The 21,652-nt window shown below is 40.2% G+C and overlaps 1 protein-coding gene across 1 annotated transcript in view; it reads left to right on the top strand.

Moving 5' to 3' along the window:
* Positions 1–21,652, top strand: part of LOC138625563 (transmembrane protein 132D) — a 273,192-nt gene that overhangs the window by 187,679 nt on the left and 63,861 nt on the right. Inside the window, exon 5 of the mRNA XM_069706563.1 lies at positions 9,837–10,032. Within this exon, the coding sequence (XP_069562664.1) occupies positions 9,837–10,032 (196 nt within the window). The remainder of the gene's footprint in view (positions 1–9,836; positions 10,033–21,652) is intronic.

The following is a 21,652-nucleotide window of genomic DNA, read 5'->3' as shown; positions in this document are numbered from 1 at the left end:
TCCGCCTGGCATCGTCTTGCCTTTACTTCTGTCTTTGTCTGTCTTCCTGTAGCAGCCAGCACATCTCTGACAACTGTGAGTCGGCATGTGTGTTATCTATCTATCTATCTATCCATCCATCCATCCATCCATCCATCCATCCATCCATCCATCCATCCATCTATCTATCCACCATCCATCTATCTATCTATCTATCTATCTATCTATCTATCTATCTATCTATCTATCTATCTATCTATCTATCTATCTATCTATCTATCTATCTATCTATCTATCTATCTATCTATCTATCTATCTATCTATCTATCTATCTATCTATCTATCCATCCATCCATCCATCCATCCATCCATCCATCCATCCATCCATCCATCCATCCATCCATCCATCCATCCATCCATCTATCTATCTATCTATCTATCTATCTATCTATCTATCTATCTATCTATCTATCTATCTATCTATCTATCTATCTATCTATCTATCCATCCATCCATCCATCCATCCATCCATCCATCCATCCATCCATCCATCTATCCATCCATCCATCTATCTATCTATCTATCTATCTATCTATCTATCTATCTATCTATCTATCTAACTGTTGTCCCCCTGTGTCTCTGTGTAACACCTGCTGTCAGACACTGGCTGTGCAGTTGCTGAAAGGGACAACTTCCTCTGAGCAAAAAGATAAAAATTGTTCCTTGGCCTCTCTTTTTTCTTCTTGTTCTCCTCCTGTTCCCCTCCTTTCTTTCCTGCCATGTATTCTCCCAGGGGAGGTTTCCTCTCTTCTTGCCAGCAGTGCATGTCTGCGGGTGTGTGTGTGTTTGTTCTCTATTGTCCTTTGAATTTCCCCTAAGACCACCACTTTCCTACAGTACACTTTGATAAGACAACCTGTCCTCCCTGCACTTGCTGCATGGTGTGACTGTGTGTGTTTATGGATTGTGTAGTGTTTGTGTTTTGTTTTTTTTGCAACTTTGAGGGTGACTTAAAGGGAGAGATCTGTCTTCAGCTACATCCTGATTCTCTTCAGGAGGACAACACCAGCTAGGGGTCAGCATCAGGGGAGCCACAGGGAGCTGAACTCCTGAAAACAATATAAAAAAAAATGTAGTTCTTTGGGAAAAGCATATTCTCAATAACTATCAAAACCAACCATATGCTCATATTCACTTTAAATATATTTTTTTATGCTCTGATGAATATTTCAACAATTAAAGGAAACACTATCTCTATCTATCTCTAAGGAAAGTAAAACTAATCTGTTTAATGTCAGATGCTGTAGTAATATGTGTGTGTATGTGGCATATACTTGTTGCAGCACTGATATGATCGTGTGTGTGTGTGTGTGTGTGTGTGTGTGTGTGTGTGTGTGTGTGTGTGTGTGTGTGTGTGTGTGTGTGTGTGTGTGTGTGTGTGTGTGTGTGTGTGTGTGTGTGTGTGTGTGTGTGTGTGTGTGTAAGAAACAGTTCAAATACAATGTGGGTCTCTTATTAAAGTTGTGACAGAGATGAACGGGTCCTTGACTGTGTATCCACTTCTGTTACAAGCTATTGGAGGTGGTGCAGAGTGTGTGTGTGTGTGTGTGTGTGTGTGTGTGTGTGTGTGTGTGTGTGTCTGTCTGTCTGTGTCCTTGTGCTGCCCCCTGGGTCAGTGTGCCAAGTCTCCTTTTCTTTCCCCATGCAGAAGATGGCTGCCACACACACTGAGACATTCCTACAGAAATGGGGTGAGAGTAAAAGACAGCAACTCCTACGGAATTCATAATGAATGCACGTGCATTCATTTGTTTCATGATTTCCTCTAGTTTTTGGTGTTGCATTGTGTGTCAGTGAGTGCCTTCTTTTAAATATGTATAAGTCTAACTGCTCCAGCCACAGTGGTAGCTCTGTGAGGCTGTCCTCGTAGCGAGCAGCTGTGTTATGAGCTAAATGCTAATGTCAGCCTGCTAACAGGCTCAAAGTTAAAATGCTAACCAGCTCACCAGCTTAAGAAATGGGCAAATTCGCACTAAACACAAACCACAGCTGAAAACTGGACATACGAATATTTTGATCTGACGATGGTGATTTAGAGTTTCACCAAAATGATCAAAGTTCCTCCTTAGGGGGGCAAAAACTTTCATGGGGGTCCATTCAACAAGACACTACAAATCAATAATGTTAACCCTTTGGTGGAACTTAAAAAGTCAGTGGGGTTCATTCTCTGAGGACTATGTTGATAAAACTTTAATGCAATCCACTAAAAGTAGTTCTGAACCTACGTGTTAGACCGAGCAAGCAACCAACATTACCTTTTATAGAGCCATGTCATAGGAGAAACAGACAAACTATTAAGTCAACAGAAAAACAGAAAGGTGATTGAAATTAAAAGATGAACAGAATCTGTGTGGTTGCAACCAAGATTATATTTCTCAGCTGACCCAGCCTGGAACCTAAAGTTATTTAATTGATAGCTAAATAGATAAGGGGTAAACAAATGATCAATCATCTCTCCTAATCAGCTCTGGGACTCCAGAAGTGCCAAACAAGTTATGCACTCATGTGGGTCTAGCCAGCCTGATCTCGCAAGACACTCGCTGCTGCCAGAAGTCTATCTTTTTATCTGGGTTTATAGGCTACACCAGGGCCAGCCTCCCGAGGCAAAGGAACATTCACTATTATAAAGATGTGTATTTGTACTTGTCTGTCTTGCTGTGTATCAAACAATCAATTACCTGGCTCCACAGGTGAGTCAAAGGGTAAAATGTTCAAAGAGTTGTTTTGGAATAGGAGTGTGGCAATTAATGTTCTCTAACTAATGCTCTTCCTGTTTCATCTACTTTTGCTTCAGATTTCTAAATAAACTTAATGGTGGGTGTAGAAGACAGAGGCAGTGCGGAGGGTTGTCCAATTACATGAGATGAAATAAAACAATACTAATTCTCCAAGAGTACGAGTTTGAGTGTCCAGGAGATTGCTTCGCTCTTCGAAGATACATATTGACTGAGTGGCCAAGAGAGTTGGTGGCACTAATGCTGTGCCCCCAAAAGGAAGAAGGAGAGGAAAAAGAATAGGCATCAAAAGGAAGCATATTCGTTCGAAATTGCATCCTTTTTCTTTTTACTTAAACATCACGCTACGGGTATGACCAAGAGGTTCAAATTCAAGGCACATTTTTATTGTGAAGTAACATGTTCCAATTGTATCCATACTACATGCAACAGTAGATACTTTTTAAGGGTAGCTGCACGATGTACTAAAAGTAAAAATAAATCGTATGCGACTCAGAGCGCAGGGTATGTCTTCTCATGCAAATTTTACCAATGGCCTCTCCTTGGACTGGCTAACTCTTCCAATGTGTTACTTCAAGGGACCGAAACAAAAATCTGACTTTAGACCCAGGTATGTAGACAAGCAGGCAGTTACTTAGATACTTTAGGCAGGTAAGTAGACAAATGTAGTTTGTAGACATTGCATGATTCTGTAAAAACCTGCCATTGAAAAATAATCTAATTAAATTCTGATCCTTAAGAGAAGCACCTGCTCACCAAAGCCAGGCAGTATCCAAACTGTGTGTAACCCCGGGCTGCGGGGAGGGTTGTGAAACCAGGTCAGATGACACATTAAACCTGCATCAGTGTGTCAGCACCAGGGATGATAGCTGAAGGTCAACATTGCCTGAAGGAAAACACACTCAGATGTGTTGAGAAAGTGTGAACTTCTGCAGCGATTTGGTTTGTTTGGTTTTTAGTGTTGGAGAACACTTTTCTAGTGTGTGTATGTGTGAGTGTGTGTATGCACTAGAGGACAGTGTAATATTGTTTTGGAGCCTTGTGGTTGGGACGGAGCTAACACCTGAATGAACCTGTCACTGCAGACACATTGCTTTTTCAGCTCCAGCGATTACGCTGCACCCAAACACACTCAACAATTTTTGGGTGGTTCTTTGTACATGTGCGTATGTGTGAGTGTGTGAGAGACAGGGAGAGAAGTGTGTTGCTTATGCATTGTCTGTGTGCATGTGAGTATGAGAGAGACAGGAAAAGAGAGTGAGAGTGACAGAACATTGTGTCTCAGTGTGTATGTGTCTAAACCTCTGCTGTGTTTTGGGTTTCACCCTGGAAAATATGAAATAGGGCTGCTGCCGCTGCTGCCGCTGCTGCTGCTGTGTCCTTTGAGGTTAAACAAGACGTCCTATTGATGCACATACACAGAGAGCATGGGGAATGATGGTGGTCACAAAATAATCAAGAAGTCGTATTAATTCAAGTTTTTGGTCTACCCTGTGTTATTATGTAAAAACGACTGTACACTTTAGTGTGTCCTTCAACAATTAACTTATCACACTTTATCTTACAGAGGACTTTTATTTCTGTTTTCATTTACACTGAGCACTAATGGGATTGGACTAGACAGGTAAAACGGTGGTTGAAATACAGCCTAAATATAGTCAATTCGGCATCTCGCCTGTAATACACCTGTCAATGCACAAGGGAAAACCATGGCAGTGTCACGTTTTGCCTTGATAAGGCATGAAAAGTAAGGTGCTTTGGGTTTAGCCATTGAAAACATTGTGGTTAGTTTTGGGAAAAAATGGATGTGCTGTGCTCTTGATTACTGGAAGAAGGCTGTGCCTCAATGTGACATGGTCGCAATTTGGTCAGACTTACGAACCAAAATACTTGGTTAGAGTGAGTTAAAGTCCATGGTTTGGGTAAAAAAATAATACATTTTATGTAATGCTACATCACGCAAGAAAGTTATGGAAGTAAGGAAGGTTGCGGACCCCCTGTTGAAGACCTCTGCTCTAGCGGACTGATGGGTGTTTTACATACGTGATACCGGAAGCAGTGCAATAGATATCAGCACCTAATGCTGCATTCAAGTCATACTAAAGGTACAGTAATAACCAGCTTCAGATTTCTAAATAAAATTTAATACAACATCCAAGTCATAGTTATGACCATTTTTGCTGTAAGCTCTGATATAGCTGGCCTGGTGCTTATAAAGACTAAACATGTCGGAAAACAAAACAAATATGGATGCCTTGGAGCTGCAAATCCAAATGTATTGGATATGTTGGTCAACTGCAGAAACATGTTGAGATCTCATTATATGGCATATGAGTTGTGCTCATTGACCTGAGCACCTACAGAATGATGCCGCAACGACCAGCTGTCGAAAACCTGAGAGTTTATTGAACCTGTCGAGCTTTGTTGCATTTGTAGATGTTTCCCCAAAATTGCAGCTTGCCACTGCTCACTCACAGCCAGTAATGGAATAAACACAGCAAAGACTTACTGAAGGGAAGCAAAAGTTAGACCAGTGCACTTTAGGAACATTACTAGCCTGTACAGTTGTGCCTGTACGTAGCTCTATTCTACATTTATATCTGTTTGAACCATCGAATGCAGGAAAACGTTGTGCGTTTTTCAGCCACTTTCATCTGGAAAACAATTGAAAATACTCGACATGGACTTTCAGAATAGACAGATATGACTGTGAGATTCTGTAGTGTCATTTGCCTCTAACTGTGTTTTGTCTGTATTATTGCTGCTTCACATGATCCATGCATGTTTTAGGTATACCAATGGTGCACTCCACACATTAGGCTGAAATTGGGCTGAGTGAAATTGTGGTTGTTTCTAGATTAGAATACTTTGTAAGAACTTGACTATATTCATTTACAGAACAACCTCTCTCTTTTAAGAGGGAATAATATGATGTCAAGCTAAGTTTAGCTGCAGACTGAAAGGCAGGCAGATGGGTAGAGACAGACGGAAGAAAAGTGAGCATGATGGGGGATCCGGAGGAGGTCAAGGGGAGCTGACACCCATCAGTTTCCTCTCTTTAATCTCTCTGCGTAACACATCACTGACCCCATCTAGACACTGTCTCTCTCTCACACACACACACACACACACACACACACACACACACACACACACACACACACACACACACACACACACACACACACACACACACACACACACACACACACACACACACACACACACCACATATCACCCTCAGCAATTGGCTGTGTCATGACCTTTAACCTCTATATATATATATCTGTGTGTGTGGGAGAGCGTGTCATATTCAGAGCTATAAAATGTCCACTCGAAAATCAATTTACAGATGCTTACCTTCTTTCTTTCTAATTCATGTTCTACTACCCACTGTGTGTGTGTGTGTGTGTGTGTGTGTGTGTGTGTGTGTGTGTGTGTGTGTGTGTGTGTGTGTGTGTGTGTGTGTGTGTGTGTGTGTGTGTGTGTGTGTGTGTGTGCGTGTGTGTGTGTGTGTGGTGGAGTTAGAAACAAAGACAGGAAACAGAGTTTTTAAACATGGAGTCAGACATACAGCCACAGAGAGATGCTAAACTGTATCCAAATTACTATCTTTCTCGTTGCTGTGAAACAGTCGACTGTGGCGTGTGTTGAATGTTTATTTCCAAAATTCTACCCAGGAGACCTTTTGTGTTGCACTTAACTGTGAACTGTAAGTGCGTATATTTCACTGCTATCTTGACCACAGAAACTGTACTGTCATTTTTCAGACACAGTAGCATTTTTATTTAGGACACGCTGTGTTTCTTGTGCTCGGGGTGTAATAGCTTAAAGTGGCCCATACACAACATTTTGGGGCGGTTGGACTAATCAAACTGCTGGGAGATTGGTAGCCAACTGATATTTTAGTCGATGGAAAATCAAAAGCAAACACAGATTTATTTTAAGTAAAATAAGTTACCTACATAACATAATGACCTTAACTTACATAACATCCCTTACAGAAACAACACAGGAGTTTCTCATGTTTTCCACATGGGATGCACGTGATCACGTGTTTACCACATGTTTACCACATGTTGTGGTATATATATATATATATATATATATATATATATATATATATATATAAAATGGGGAAAATGTGTGGGAAAGTTGTCACATTGGAATCTACATGGGCTTCACACATTACACCATGAAAATGTTCCCAAACCACATGTTTCCGATGGACAAAATACATGTTTCACATGTGTACAATCACATGTGTATGTGGTCACATGTGATCACATGAGTTTTTGCGCATGTGAAATTCAAATGTTTTTTCTGTAAGGGATACTTTAAGTAACTTACAAGACGGATGTAACATTACCTGCAAAATAATACTTACTTTTTACCTAAAACAAGATCGTTTCCTAAATTTAACTAAGTAGCTTTGGTGCTTAAACGTAACCCAATTTGGACGGTGTCACATTTCACCCAAAAATGATATTTTCTTAAACCTGGAACTAACCTAACCTTTTCACGCCAAGGTAAGGCAAAATGTGCCACTGACAGTTTCCTGTTGTGCATTGTCGGTTGTATTACACTCTGTGGTGTGACACCGGGTTTGCTGGGTTATATGATCAAAACCAAATATCACAATATTTCTATTGACATTAATATTTTCGCAAGCTTTTTCCACAATGACATTTTGAATATTTGATCATCTGTAATGTAGATACAAAAGCTAGAACAGTTTGTCGAGTTTAGAAAATGTCATCACTTTACTGTGATGGAGCCATTAAAACCCAGAAAGACAACTCCGCAACAATATCCAAAATCTGAGGTGATATCAGGTCTAAAATCACATCAATGTAACATCAAGATATTGCCCAGTTATTTTGTTATGTACATTTTAGTCATATTTATTTTTTCAAAAATGAATATGACCCCAATCTTCACTTCTGGGGTTGACACAGCACAAATTCACACAATAATATAATAGGCTCAAGTCTGGTGGAAGGAGATGCAGAGAATTTGTGTGGTGACAAATGATAGAATGGGGGGGTGTAATTCAGAGCTGATAAAATCAGGATGTCTGACAAGCAGAGGAGCAAACCAGGTAATGACAGTCTGCAAAGTTGTAAGGGCATGATGTGCAGCAGGAACCCGAGTTGTCAAAATGACAGACACAGTTCTGTATGTATGAGTCAGGGTATAACTAGACGAGGGAATAATTCTTTTAAGTTGCAGTAGTTTTCCAAATAGAAAGTTTGGACTGAGCCACTGACATGGGGCAACCACTGACACACTTGAGACATACCAGGAACTATTGGTCGTAAATGGTTATGTTTATTTCCAGCTGAGAAAGCCTCTCGTGTGTAAAGCAAGGCACTTATCCACAGTGTATCCATGAAATATGGTTGTACTTTGAAAAGTATGACCTGAAGCACTACACCTGTTAGAAACAGAATTATGAGCTGCTGAGCTAAGAGGCCTCTACCATTATAAGACCAAGTACTTATGATGCCCAGCTGCTACTGATGTGTTTCACACAAATGTTCTTTATTCTGGAATAACTTTTTTGGATTGTTATAATGTTGAATGACATTGACCAGGATTACTTTAAAGGAATAATTTAACATTTTCACTTTCTCACTGAGAGTTAGATGGGCAGATCAATACCACTTCAATATCTGCCTGTTAAATATGAAGCCAATAGTTAATTGGCTTGACTGAGCAGAGATTGGAAACAAGGGGAAGCAGTTTGCTTGGCTCTGTCCAAAAGTAGAACAGTCCACCTTCCAGCACTTCTGTTGCTCACTATAATTAACATACTGCATCGTATTTGTTCAACCCAAACGGAAATCAAAGTGTGTCTCAGAGTCTCCACTGGTTGCAACCTTGCAATGATGACAGTATTACCTGCCAAGAAAATAATCTGGCACACATACGCACACACACCTGCACTAATGATTTTTGCATTTCTGTTTTGGTATCAGTTAAACAATCAATATGTGAAGTGTTATCTATTGAGCTTTAGAGGGTGTTGGTAGGATTTGTACACTTGTTAGGCAAAGCTAACTGTGGTCTTTTATTGAAAAGTACTTCCGAGCCTGCATGCAAGACATGTGAAGCAATTCTACTGGTCTGTATAATGTGCAACACTAGCAGTGTAAATATACAATATGTAACACAAACACATACCAACCAGCAGCAGAGGCAAGTCATACACCTATCGGTCCGCGACGGGAACCATGTCAGTGCCACAGTTTGCCTCACCCAGGCGTGAGAAGTAAGATGCGTTAGGTGTAGCCAATCGTGGTTTGGGTTAAATGTGACACAACAACAAGTTGGTTAGGTTTAGGCACCAGAGCTGTTTGGTTAAGTTTAGGAAAAGAACACGGTTTAGTTTGAAATCAGTGATTTTTACGCACGCAATGTTATATATATATATATATCACAAGTTACTTCACATATGTTATGTGAGTTAAACATGTTATGTTATTTAGGTAACTTACTTATGTTACTTTAATATAAAGAGCATGTGTGACCAGCGGAGTCGAAGAAGCTCATGTGATTGAGGTTGTGTGACAGAGGTCATTTCACGATCGAAAGAGCAACAAATTCCTTGTCGGAAGGCAGATTTGGACTCAATCTGAAAACAATGTGGATTTCTTGAAATACATTTTTTGCTAACCCTAACCGAGTGGTCTTTTTTCTAAATTTAACCCTGTGGTTTTAGCACCTGTACTTTTCATGCCGAGGCACGGCAAAATGTGACACTTAGACGGTATCCTGTAGTGGACCGACGGGTGTATTACACGGTTTGGCGTCATTCTCGGTTGCATATAAACACACTGGATTCAACCACAGTCAAAACAGAAACACTTGTCATTAGCACAGAAGTAGCTGCAGATGTCTAATGTGGAAATTAGAGATTTCAATTGAAAGCTAGAAAACCATATGATGCTGATGGCATTCCTTTAATGCCCTCCAGAGCCTGTCATTGTGTTAGTATATCCTTTGCCTGTAAAGGATAATCATGTTAAAATCTCTCTACCAACCTCTCTCTCTTTGCAGATTGGAAAGACCCTCATACGAGGTGATGCAGCTGGACTTTGAGGTGGATAACGTTATTAACCTGGTGCCAACTCAAACTCTACACTGGAACGTTGAATACCTAGCTGGCGCACAGACAACCTCCCGGCAAACTGAGAAAGTCTCACACCTCTACATCAGCAACGCCGACATACAGGGCATCGTGCCGCTGGTGGAGGTAAGGGATGCCTCGATAGATGAGCACAGATATCTACGAGCATACATAGTGACATACCCGCCAAACACACATTTCTTTTGCTGGAATAGACTCAATTTTTCCCTCCATTTCCCGCCTACTCTTCTTCCGAACCTTCCTAAACCCCCCCCCCCCACACACACACACACACACCCTCACCCCCCGTCCCTCCCTCCCTCCCACTCACACACACACACTCACACACATACACACCCTCCCAGCCCACCCCCCTCCCTCCAAGGCGATCAAAGCTGTAAAGGTCAGCTTGTTTACCCCCTCCCGTTGCTACGAGCCCCCTGGTCACACACACACACAGCAGGTTTCACCCTCACCAGTTTCTAAATGACAAGCACCCACACAAATACAGACACACAACCATGCAGGTTGACAGGTTGACGCAGACTCACATTTGCAATTGCAATTATCCCCTAAAATTCACAGACACACCTACCTTCATGCATGATTACTTCCCCTTTAAATGCATCTAGTTGGCAGGTGTCAGTCCTGGTGAGAGTCAAAGTAATTTGCCTCTTTAGGTCTTAAAGGCTGCTTCCTGCACACACCCAACACCTTCATTGTTCCTCTACTCTTTGATTGAGTCTAGACTTCAGTTTAACTTTGAGAAGATCAGGTACTTTAGGTACAGCACATCAGAGACTGTTCACCATCAAAAGAATTCAATTAATATGCAGTTATTTATTGCACACTTGGAAGACGGGAAGAAACAATGTGATGTACTGATTGCAGCTTAGCTTTGAAAGTAGCGATCAGTAAGGCAATCGATTCAGCCCAACAAACAATGGGAAAATGCTAATTCAAAATCTAATGTTGCACAAATGATGCAAAACACAGATTCTCACCTTTATTTTTCTCTTTTGCTCTGTAGCAAATCACTTCCAAAACTGTATAGTGAAAGGTCATTTAAAAATGTCTGCAACATATGGAAATATAACAGCTATTTGATAACATACAAACGTGCATTTCGTTCTGTATTTTTGCCATCCAAATTTCCCCTGCAGGAAAAAAAAAAAAAGCTGCTTGAAATTATATTTTATGAGCCGTGTTCTGGTGAAGGAAACGACTGCTAACAATTAAATCAATAATGGACTAAATACCGGCATTGCGTCACACAGTCACAAGCCAAAAACAAACATTGCTGCTCCGGCTGAAGCAACCAAGAACCTTGGGCTAAAAGGTGAGGAGGAGGAGGATGCTTTTCAAAATGCTCCTGGTTCCATTACCACTGAGGTAGAGCTAATCTGGCCTGATAGCCCTCCTTCAAACAGCAACGCCTTTGTGACAAAACCCAATTTTGGTCGGGTTTTCTGCACCCCTGTCTTTTTCGCACACTGCAAAAAGCAAGCGTGATACCATCATTTCAAATAGCAGTGCTGTCAACGTTTAGCTGGCATTTCTCAATGAGACGGTGTGAATAGAGCTGGAGGATGACCTGAACCTCCTGCCATCGTATTCTTTTAAATAGAAGTGAAATGAAAACAGACGTTTATTTTTTTCAAATGTTTAAGCAACCGCAAACCTAACATTGTTTTAAGCATAGTTTTTACAAGTCTCTGAACCTCTGCTGTAGAGATGAACACTCTTTTCCAAAGAAATGTCCTCTTTGATGCTTGGATAATGGCGGTGGAGGATTCTGTCTGACACATCAAAAATCTCTGATAGGTGTTAGGTTGGACTGAGATCCACAGACTCTGAAGGCCCGAGCATGATTCACTATTTTCACACTCATCTAACTGCATTGATCATGTTTCCTCCATTTATTAAGGCTCCTTGTTTACGTTCTCATCTGTGTGTATATTTAAATCATTCATGTTTACATTCATGGATTTTACCTACATGTTCTGACCTGGACATATTTATTGTCATTGCAGCTGTTCTGTGGCATAGAATCAGTTCATCAGTAAACCAACTGTATCTAAACTGATACTATAATTACAACATAATAAAAGTAGTTGTCATCTGCATCAGTGGTTCCTCAGTCAAGGTTAAGCACTCAAGGATCATTGAAGTTTTAGGTCACTTTTTTTCCTTTTTTTTTTTCCAGTAAAAGCACCAGAGCAACAATGTAAAAAAAAAAAATACTCCATTACAAGTAAAAGTCCTGTATTAAGAATCCTTCTTAAGTAAAATAACAAAAGTATCAGCAGCAAAATTAAAGTATTAAAGTCCTGGTTTTGTCCCTCTGACTGTTATATTATTATATATGACATCATTAGATTATTAATACTGTTTGAACTACTTTATATACATTTTTATATCTTAGTTACTTTTAACAACTTCGAAATGGTTTATATAGTGAATATATTTTAGAAGAAATGTAATTCCTGTAATATTTACCTGTAACATTTTTCTCCTACAAGTCTTAGGAAGGTGACTGGGGGGGGGGGGGGGATAGACTATAAGCATGTTCACACCACGTTTGGTTTCCTCTGCGGTAAGATTAGAACTGGTTAAACTTCATTGTTAACATGCCAGAAGTAAATATTGAAGGAACAATGTTTTTTTGTTGCAGATACATTCATTAATAAGGTTGTATGCAACGTAATTGTTTAGTTTTGTTTCAGTACATGAACATAAGTTCTTGGAGAAAGTTTTTGTCATGTTTACCAGAAGTTATCACCATTAAAGAATCAGTAAGAGCGATGTGGATGGAAAAAAAATGTAACTCTTATAGTCTTACCATTTTTTTCACTTCTAAAGCCTAACTATACACGCAAGCAAAGAGATGCACATATAACAGTATACACAGACCTGCACACCCATTTGTACTTCCTCTTCCTCCACCAACCATCTTTATAGGTAAAAGCATTAAAATGGCAGCTGTTACAAGCCATTTGGGCCTCTTGATTTGTTTACCAAAACTCCTGACCAGGTGTGGACTTCTGGTTGGTAGTTTAAGGGGCCTGTCACTGAGATGGGTCTATAGGACACCAAGATGAAAGCACCAGCACTCCAAGGTCTCTGGGAGAAGGAACGATGAAGGAATAAAATTGTGAGTTGGTAGTGACTCTTCAAAGACACCTGGGTCTAAAAGTTTTCACGGAGTCTTACATCCATCCACCTTTCTTAACAATTCCACATCTGAGGAGTGGAATTCAGCTGGAATATATTTTCTCAGCTGTTTAAACAGCCTAAAAGCTAAGCATCACACGTGATTGCGTCAGTAGTGCTGTGTGCTGGCTTTGAAACATTATTTCTGTCTCATATGTTTGGGTGATTCAACTCCACCCCAGCACATCATCTACCACCTCCCAAATCAAAAGTCAGCTTATCAACAGCACTGACGTGGTAGTGCAGGCAAAAAATGAAAACCAGACACTGCCTGCTATTACCGAGCCATCCGACATTTTCCTCCTAATTCCATATACTGTATCCATTAAGGTTCTGGTCTCTTGGCTGAGCTGGGAAGAAAGAGGCCCTCTTCAGGAAACGAGGGATTATTAGGAGTAATTTGTCTCCTGTGGGGGCTGAAAAATTGGTTTCATCTTTTAGAGAGGACAAGAGAGGCGAGGTGAGGAGGGGAGGAAGAGCTGTTAGAGAGAGAGGAGAACGGAGACAACAAGAGAGCCAGGAAGATATAGAAACAGAGATAGACTGAAAGAAATGAACAGATAGATGGAATTTGGATTTATTGTAATGCTGTTAGCATTAGTCTAGTGATACCTTTGTTATTGATTTCTACAAACAGTTTAACACAGATAGAAAAAAAAATAGCTATTTAATTTAGCACAGTTTTTAACCCACCAGCAAAATACCATAAATAGTTATTGTATTGTGCCTGAGCTGATGCCACGTCAATCTTGTCACTTTCTTTGACAACAAACCATCTATCAGCCATTTCACAGAGCCTTTGCTGAGCAGCAACGACGAGGGGAGTTTATAGGGTGGAGCAGAAGGACTGCAAACAACTCAGAAACATTGTGAGTTCCCCTCTCTCAAAAAATGACTTTCAGTCATCATTGGAATGACAACCAACAGTGGTAACCAACCACTGAACAGAATACCCACTGTGCCTGCTTTCCAAACTTGGTGGGTCCATTAGATACTTTCCTTTTTTTAACCCTCTAAAATTAGATTGTAACGCTTCTTGAGGAAGGACATAGGCTGTAAACTTGGTGAAGCTTGATTAATTTTTGACTGTTGCTAAAAAATAGCAAAAGTATATAATATTCATGTTTTCGAGAGGCAGTTAATCCACCACCAATTGCCTCATACACTAAACAGCTCCGATAGTTTCACTGTTGGTGTTAAATGCCATTGTTTTGTCCCACTCTAACTACTGGACAGACAAATTAATTAAAATTTTAGAGCAGATGCGGATCAGCTAGAGATACCACACAGTCTTTCACAATAAAACACAGATCATGTCTGTATGCCTCCATGGGATATGACGAGAGAAAATTGTTGATCGGCCAGCTGCATTTGAATGAAAGGCAGCAGCATTTTTGCTAGTTGCATCGGTTAATGGAGGCTTATACAGTGGTAGAGACAGAATTAGACATTTCAGATTAGAAATGTCCGAATGAAATTGAAATTGAATTGCTTTGGTCAAGTGAAAAAGCCATAATACTGCAAGTAAGTATTTGTTTCCTGCTCTTGCATGTCCTGCCCTGGTCTTACTGAGAAGACACTGGAATAATGCTTCTGAAGAGATGCACATTGTGATGGACTGATGAAGTCATAAGAGACCACCTTTGGTGGCAAAACATTGATGTGTATTGACAGAACTCAATCGAAGAGAGACAAAGTGACAAGTGTAAAGGTGTCTAACCAATCCATCTCAGTGTTCCCACCCTCCCAGGTCTTAATGTTGTCTCCTAGAAGGTTGTATATTTCCAGATAAGGAGGAACGCCTGCCTCATTCTTGAAGTTTGGTTACCTTGGAACACCAGACGGTCTCTGTCTATAACAGGCCTTACCTTGTGGCAAGACAGAGTTCAGGAGTCACAGGGAGGGAGGGGAAGCTGATGAGTCAGAGAGACCAACCTGCTTGGTTGATCCAACTCTGGTCAGGAGAAGGCTTTCAAACAAAGAGAAAAACAAAGCTGATGTCATCATCATAATAAAAGGCTGCTGTTAAGCAGGTATACGGTTTCTCAGTTCATTATCTTGGCATGTTAACATAGTAAAAATAGTTTATTTAAACAAAACGCAAAGTGCAGCTGAGGGTGAGGTGATTAGTTTCACATGTATGTAGTCACAAACCATCTTAATGAACAATTTTAGATTATGACCTGATGCCTGATTCTTCTCTGAACACGGGTTATATAGCAAAGCAACCATCATGGATTATTTAAATAAACAACGTGAAAGGTTTTCACTGTAGAAAGAAGTCATAGGTGGTGCTACTAATGTGTCATCATTGATCACAGTGAAAGATGCAGCAAAATCCAACAAAAGCACACGAGTGTTAAGAATGACCAAATTCCAGCACCAAGGACAGCGACGCAGTGTATGTTCAGAGGCAGCCCAGTCTCACATCAAAAAGTGTTGAAGCTACGTTTGTCAACAGGGAAACTCCTATTAGTTTAATGATAACAAAGGTGGAAGTCATGACCGAGTAGAAACAGTGACAGTATCTCCTCACTGAGAGGATGTTTGGGGTGGTTGTATGGGTCAAACATATGAATTTTACCCAGGAGAGCAGTGTTCAAGTCCATGAGTAAGCAAAAATCTGCGTGCATTTATTTAATTTACCTAACATACGTAAAATAGACTAAACATACAAATGTAATGTTACTTAGTAATACACAAATTTAATATACAAATTTGAACTCAAACCATGATCGTCGCAAAACCTAATCAAGTGTTTTTGCTGCCTAAACCGTATCAAACGTTGACTGTGTCACATGTAACCCAAACCATGATGTTTTCCAAAATGTAACAGTATTTGTTAGACCGTCACATGACATGAACTCAGGCCAACAGAAAAAAATAGGCCAAGAAAAACATAGTCATCTCCCAATTAGTGAGCTGTTAATGTGAAACTAATACGTTTTGCACTAGGACATAGCTGTTACACATTTTGCAGTGAGACTGGGTTGTCAACCTTTAGATTCTTGCATATTCAAATCTCTGACTATCCCTGGTTTACAAGCAGCTCATCTCTCTGATGTCACTAATGGGAAAAGATGAGCGAAATGGACGGAGAAAGATGTTAGCCAGAGGAAAAAGAGAATGAAAAGACAGGTTAGAGAGGGACCTACCTTATTTCCCTTTGCTTTCAGAGGTATTTTAGCACCTGATAAAGTGGATCTGTAATAATGTTGTTTTATGTTCCCTCCAAGTGTCATTACACACCACTGCCTGGAATGAGGCTTTCTCTTTGCAGGGAGAAAAATAGACAGATAATGAAAGCAACAATGTTTCTGCTAGACCAACAGCCTACATTAATATTTATATTACTTTAATTTTGATTCGATTTTTTTATTGTCTGAATAACCTGCATGTCCCATATGATTTTTGTTTGTCATTTGTGTACCCTTTTGTCATAATGCTTTTACATCTGCTCCGACTTGAATACATGTATCTCTTGTGTCTAAAAGATGAAAGTGAAAAAAGACAAGCTCTGCTCCTTCTTCTCCTCATCTTCCTCTTGCCTGTCCTGTCTTGGGGTTTAATAGTTTAAAAAAACCTCCTTTTTCTCTCTTCTTACTTCTTTCTTCTCTGTGTCCTTTTGTAATTACAGCCCTTTCATCCACCCTTATTTGCCCTCCTCCCTCTCTACTCCCCACTTCACCCCTTCTCCTTCTGTTTACTCCCGTCCTTCCTCCTGCCTCTCTGTCTCCCCCTGTCTCCCCCTCATCCCGATACCCTCCTTTCATTTCTCCACAGTGTTTCACCTCTCTCTGAGGCTTTGCTGTGTAATTAATTCTTAATTAGAACACTTGTTTATCTTAGTTGCTTAAAGATGCCAGTGTGTGTATGTGTGCATGTGCAGACCTCTTAGCAGAGCGGTTATGCTAAGTGGCTTCCTAATTTGCCTCCTGTGATTGGTTCTCTGTAAAAAAGGAAGTTCATAAGAAGAAAGAAGAAACTGAAAAGTCAATAATCTGTTGATGAAAGCAGGCACAAACACACACACACACACACACACACACACACACACACACACACACACACACACACACACACACACACACACACACACACACACACACACACACACACACACACACACACACACACACAGTCTTCAAACTCAATTATAGATTTACCATTTTCACGCTCTGGGTGTTCATTAAAAGCCGCCTTTCTCTCTTTTTCTTCGCCAACCATTTCTTTTTAAATCTTTCTGTCTCGATCTATTGTTCTCTCAACTCCCCTATTTTGTGTGTTTGTGTGTTTTCCAACAACAGAGATTCAACATGATAATGTTGAATTGATCTAAAACATGCACACACTCCCCAGTAATTCTGTTTGTTTCAACTTCTCCACTGCTAGGTGCAAAGAAAAACTGTTGAATTTAATCTAATGAGTCATTTATAAAACCTAAATATACCATAATCGTGGAGATAAGAGGAGAAAACCCCCTTTACGAATACTCACTCCCAATCATTAGCTTTCGAAAAAGTCACATTACTGCCATGAATAAAGTGCGATACAGTGCTTCAGCAGTTTTCATAAAATTCATCCAGATGACACAAATGAAGATATTTGAATTAGCTGACCTCATTGTTTTTGTTCCTAATCTATTTTGAAAATCTAGCAAATCTTCATCTTCCTCCCCCAGTACACACACACACACACACACACACACACACACACACACACACACACACACACACACACACACACACACACACACACACACACACACACACACACACACACACACACACACACACACACACACACACACACACGTCCTCACTTACAGTATTTGCTTGTTACCAGCCTTCAAACACCCAATTAATCAACACACATGACACATTGTATGTCTGTGTGTGACTGTGTATGTATTTGGGTCACTGAGAACTTTCCTGTCCTGGGCTGCAGCTTCATTTCCATACCGAGCGGCTGTGGTTCGCTCCAATCAGTCAACAAGAATAGGAGAAGGAGGAAGAGGGAGAGGGAGTGGGAATACATGTGTGTGGGTGGGGTGGGGGTGTTGGAGGGGTGGTTTAAAGCTAGAAAAACAAGTTTGGAAGCAAGTTAGGAAATGACAAAAGCTGTGAGGCTAGAGGAGGGCACTGCTCTTACTTTCTAATGACATTTAAAAAAAAAAAAAAAAAAGGAGCAGTAGATGCGTGCAAAGTCAATGAAACAAGCCTCACAGGCACATTCGCTGCAGGCAGTGTGTATTGAGATGAAGAGGTTTGTTGAGCTTCTTTACATCTTCAATTTGCACAAACCCTTCGCTTGATATAATTCAAATGCCAGTCAGCTTCAAGCACACCCTTGCCACTTACTATACACTTAGCATTGCAACATTTTTTTTTTTTTAAATCCATTGCTTTGTAGCCACAACAATGATGTCTCAACAAAGCGTCTATGAAAACTGTGTTTGCTGCTTCCCGTAGACTTGCAAGGAAGATACCGAACACAATTTGGAGTCCAGAAGTGCGTTCAAACTGACAAGTATGGAAACATCCAGTGCGCTACAAATAACCGGACAGTGCACTCAAAACGGTCCGGAAATTGTGTGTGAAGCGCTGGACACTTTCCACACTCAACGGTCGCCATCTTGGCTACGTAGCAGAAAGGGCAGGACCACAGACAAATAATTTCTGGCCTCTGAGGAAGTTGCAACTGTTGCTTAATGATTATTTTTCACTGAGTACCACCATACTTCTGTTGGACAGACACCATAAGTGTGTTATTTATGTGCGTTAAACAATGGGCTGGAAAACACATTCACTTCTCTGTAAAATTAATGCTGGCAGGTTTGTTGGCAGGCGATGCGTTCAAATGCTACGGTTATTTCCAGTAAGTTCAGAACAGCTTTGTGCGGTTTAAAACAACACTACCTGGTCAAAATTAAAATACCACACAACTAAGAGTACTGCCATTTCAGAGTATACGTGAGTGTACTAAGAGAAGTACATCATTTGGAACACAAAAGGAGAATGGAGGGAGACTAAAAGATCAGCTGATTCGGCTTTTGATTTTTTTTTTCATGAACCAATGTCCTTCATGCTCAGTTACATATAATCCCACCGGGAGCTGCTTTATCCAACGAGAATATCCTCAAAGGCCACTAAATGAGCTGCTCCAGAGCAGTCTGGGATGAAGTGCTCAAGTATACACCAGTAACAGTCTAAAGGGTGTGAGTGAAATGAATAAAGTGAATAAAATGGGAATTCATAAGAAGGTGACATCTCAAGAGAGAAAACAATACATGGAAACACAGTGAGGATCAAAGGAGGACACAGATAAGGTGCATGTGAAATAGTATTGTAACCCAGCAGTTAGCTGATTATGTCTTTCACATGAAATGAACCTGTTTAGTTATAACTACAAAGGATAGAAACAGACAGATGGATGAGGTGACACACAGAGAGAGAGAAAAAGGACAGAGAACATAGGCAGGATGAGGGGGTAGGAAAAGAGGGTAGGAAGATAAGGAAGGGGGGGATAGTTAAATTGATAGACACAGGCAGGAAAGAGAACAGACAGAAGAAGGAGGGAGGGGTTTGACTAATTGATAGAAGCAAAAAAGAGGAGACAAAGGGAGAGAAATAACAAGTGGGAGCAGGATAGGGTGGGAATTAAACAGGGCTAAAATGGCAAAAGTGGAGAGAAAGTGTTGTGGAGAGAGAAAAAGGAGGAGGCCCAGCCAGCGGAGGTGCAGAGCACCATGTAAGAGTCCCTTGGACGTCCGGGGTAGCAGAGAGGAAGAGAGAAATAAGTGAGAGACACTGGCATTGAGAGGCAGAGAGAGAGGAGACCAGAGCAGGGCAGTTCTAATGCAATTAGGGGTCTGGAAATTGAAAGTACAATTCTCCCTGGGATCTTTGCAAAAGTGGTGTGTGTGTGTGTGTGTGTGTGTGTGTGTGTGTGTGTGTGTGTGTGTGTGTGTGTGTGTGTGTGTGTGTGTGTGTGTGTGTGTGTGTGTGTGTGTGTGTGTGTGTGTGTGTGTGTGTGGCTGGATGCGATGTTAGCTTTCATATCTACCAAATGTCTTCATCCCTCCTCCCTCCTGTTCTATCTCTCCTTCTCTCCCGCTCACAATTTGACTCCTCAAAATTACTCTCACATTTTACAGTCCCCTCCCTCCATTTCATTTCTTTCTTCCCCTCTTCCCTCCTTCCCTCTCTCTCTCTCTCTCCTTCCCTCTCTGGCTACATCCATCTATTTCTGTCCCTCTCTCTCTCCCATCCCCTCCATATCTCCTCTCTCTGCTTTTTCGTTTCATTAATTTGTGAAGAGGAAAGCAAAATGTCAGCTCCCTTTTACATTCATATTTTGCATTTCAGACATTTAGTTGATGCTCCTCTCCATTCTGCTCTAAGTGCCACAGTAGTACAGATTTCATACTTTTAGATCACGAAAAAGCACACTAATAAATGTAGAAATTATAGTCCAAACAGCTGAATAAAACAAAATAATATAAGAGTACTGTCTTTTACTTATTTCATTATTTTTTTTAGCTATTTTCATAACAAACTGGATAAAATCAAGTAGCCGTCTTTAGGGATTTCAATTGAAATTACAGTACAAAGATATTTCATTAAAAAAAAAGTTATAATTAGTTATTTCAAATATAAATGTAAAACAAAATGCAATTCCCAGACATCTTGAAAAAAAATCTCAAATTCAGTTTTTGGAGAATTTTGTAGATAACATATTTTATATTCAGATGGTAAAAGTTAAAGTTATGTAGTGTCCTACATAATCAAAAAGGAAAAACTATCACACACACAAATACACATGTACTTAAAAATACTATGAATGTAACGAAACATCGTCGGGATTCACAAACTGTAAATGTTATTCCTTCCATATTTTCCTTCAGTTGTTGTGTCATAAAAATACTTAAAACAACACAAGTCCTTGTTACTTGCATCTGGCAAATAAAAGCGCAGTCCCAAGAAGACTTTAGTCCCCATGAGCATCTGTGTACTGCTCATAGTTGGTGTTTGTATGAGTGAACATTATTTGGCGTGTGCATGTCTGTGACAGTTTGTCTATAGATTCAACCTTTGCTGGCCACGCTGGCAGTGGGACAGGAAGAAAGTAGGTTAGACGTGTGCTAATTGCCACAGAAATTGAAAATCGAATGATTTCATGAGTAAATACAAAAAGATGTGTAAAAGAAATGAAATGGAAACAGCAACAACACCAATCAGCACCCATGAACCATCAGTTCATTTAAAATATTGATACTTAACAGGCTATCAATCTGATCTGTGTGTTTGTTTGTTTGCTTATGAATCTAGTTATCAAGCAGTTTAAGCTTACTCCTTAACTACTTGTACAGTAATTGACTCTCAATGATAGTTAGAAACTTTATTTGATTAATAAAGATGTATTTTTAATTGTTTCCATGCCAGCAGAGGGCATGTGCTTTTTTTTTTTAACTTCGCATACACATTTGGGTTAACTGTTATTGTTATAATTTCTTGATATATTACAAATGTAT

Source organism: Brachyistius frenatus, unplaced genomic scaffold, assembly GCF_029030835.1.
Source record: "Brachyistius frenatus isolate BFR_SWC_R1_liver_20210118 unplaced genomic scaffold, ASM2903083v1 Contig_63, whole genome shotgun sequence".
Classification (NCBI taxonomy): Eukaryota; Metazoa; Chordata; class Actinopteri; family Embiotocidae; genus Brachyistius; species Brachyistius frenatus.
The sequence above is the reverse complement of the archived record's forward strand: the minus strand, read 5'-3'. Positions and strand labels throughout refer to the sequence as shown.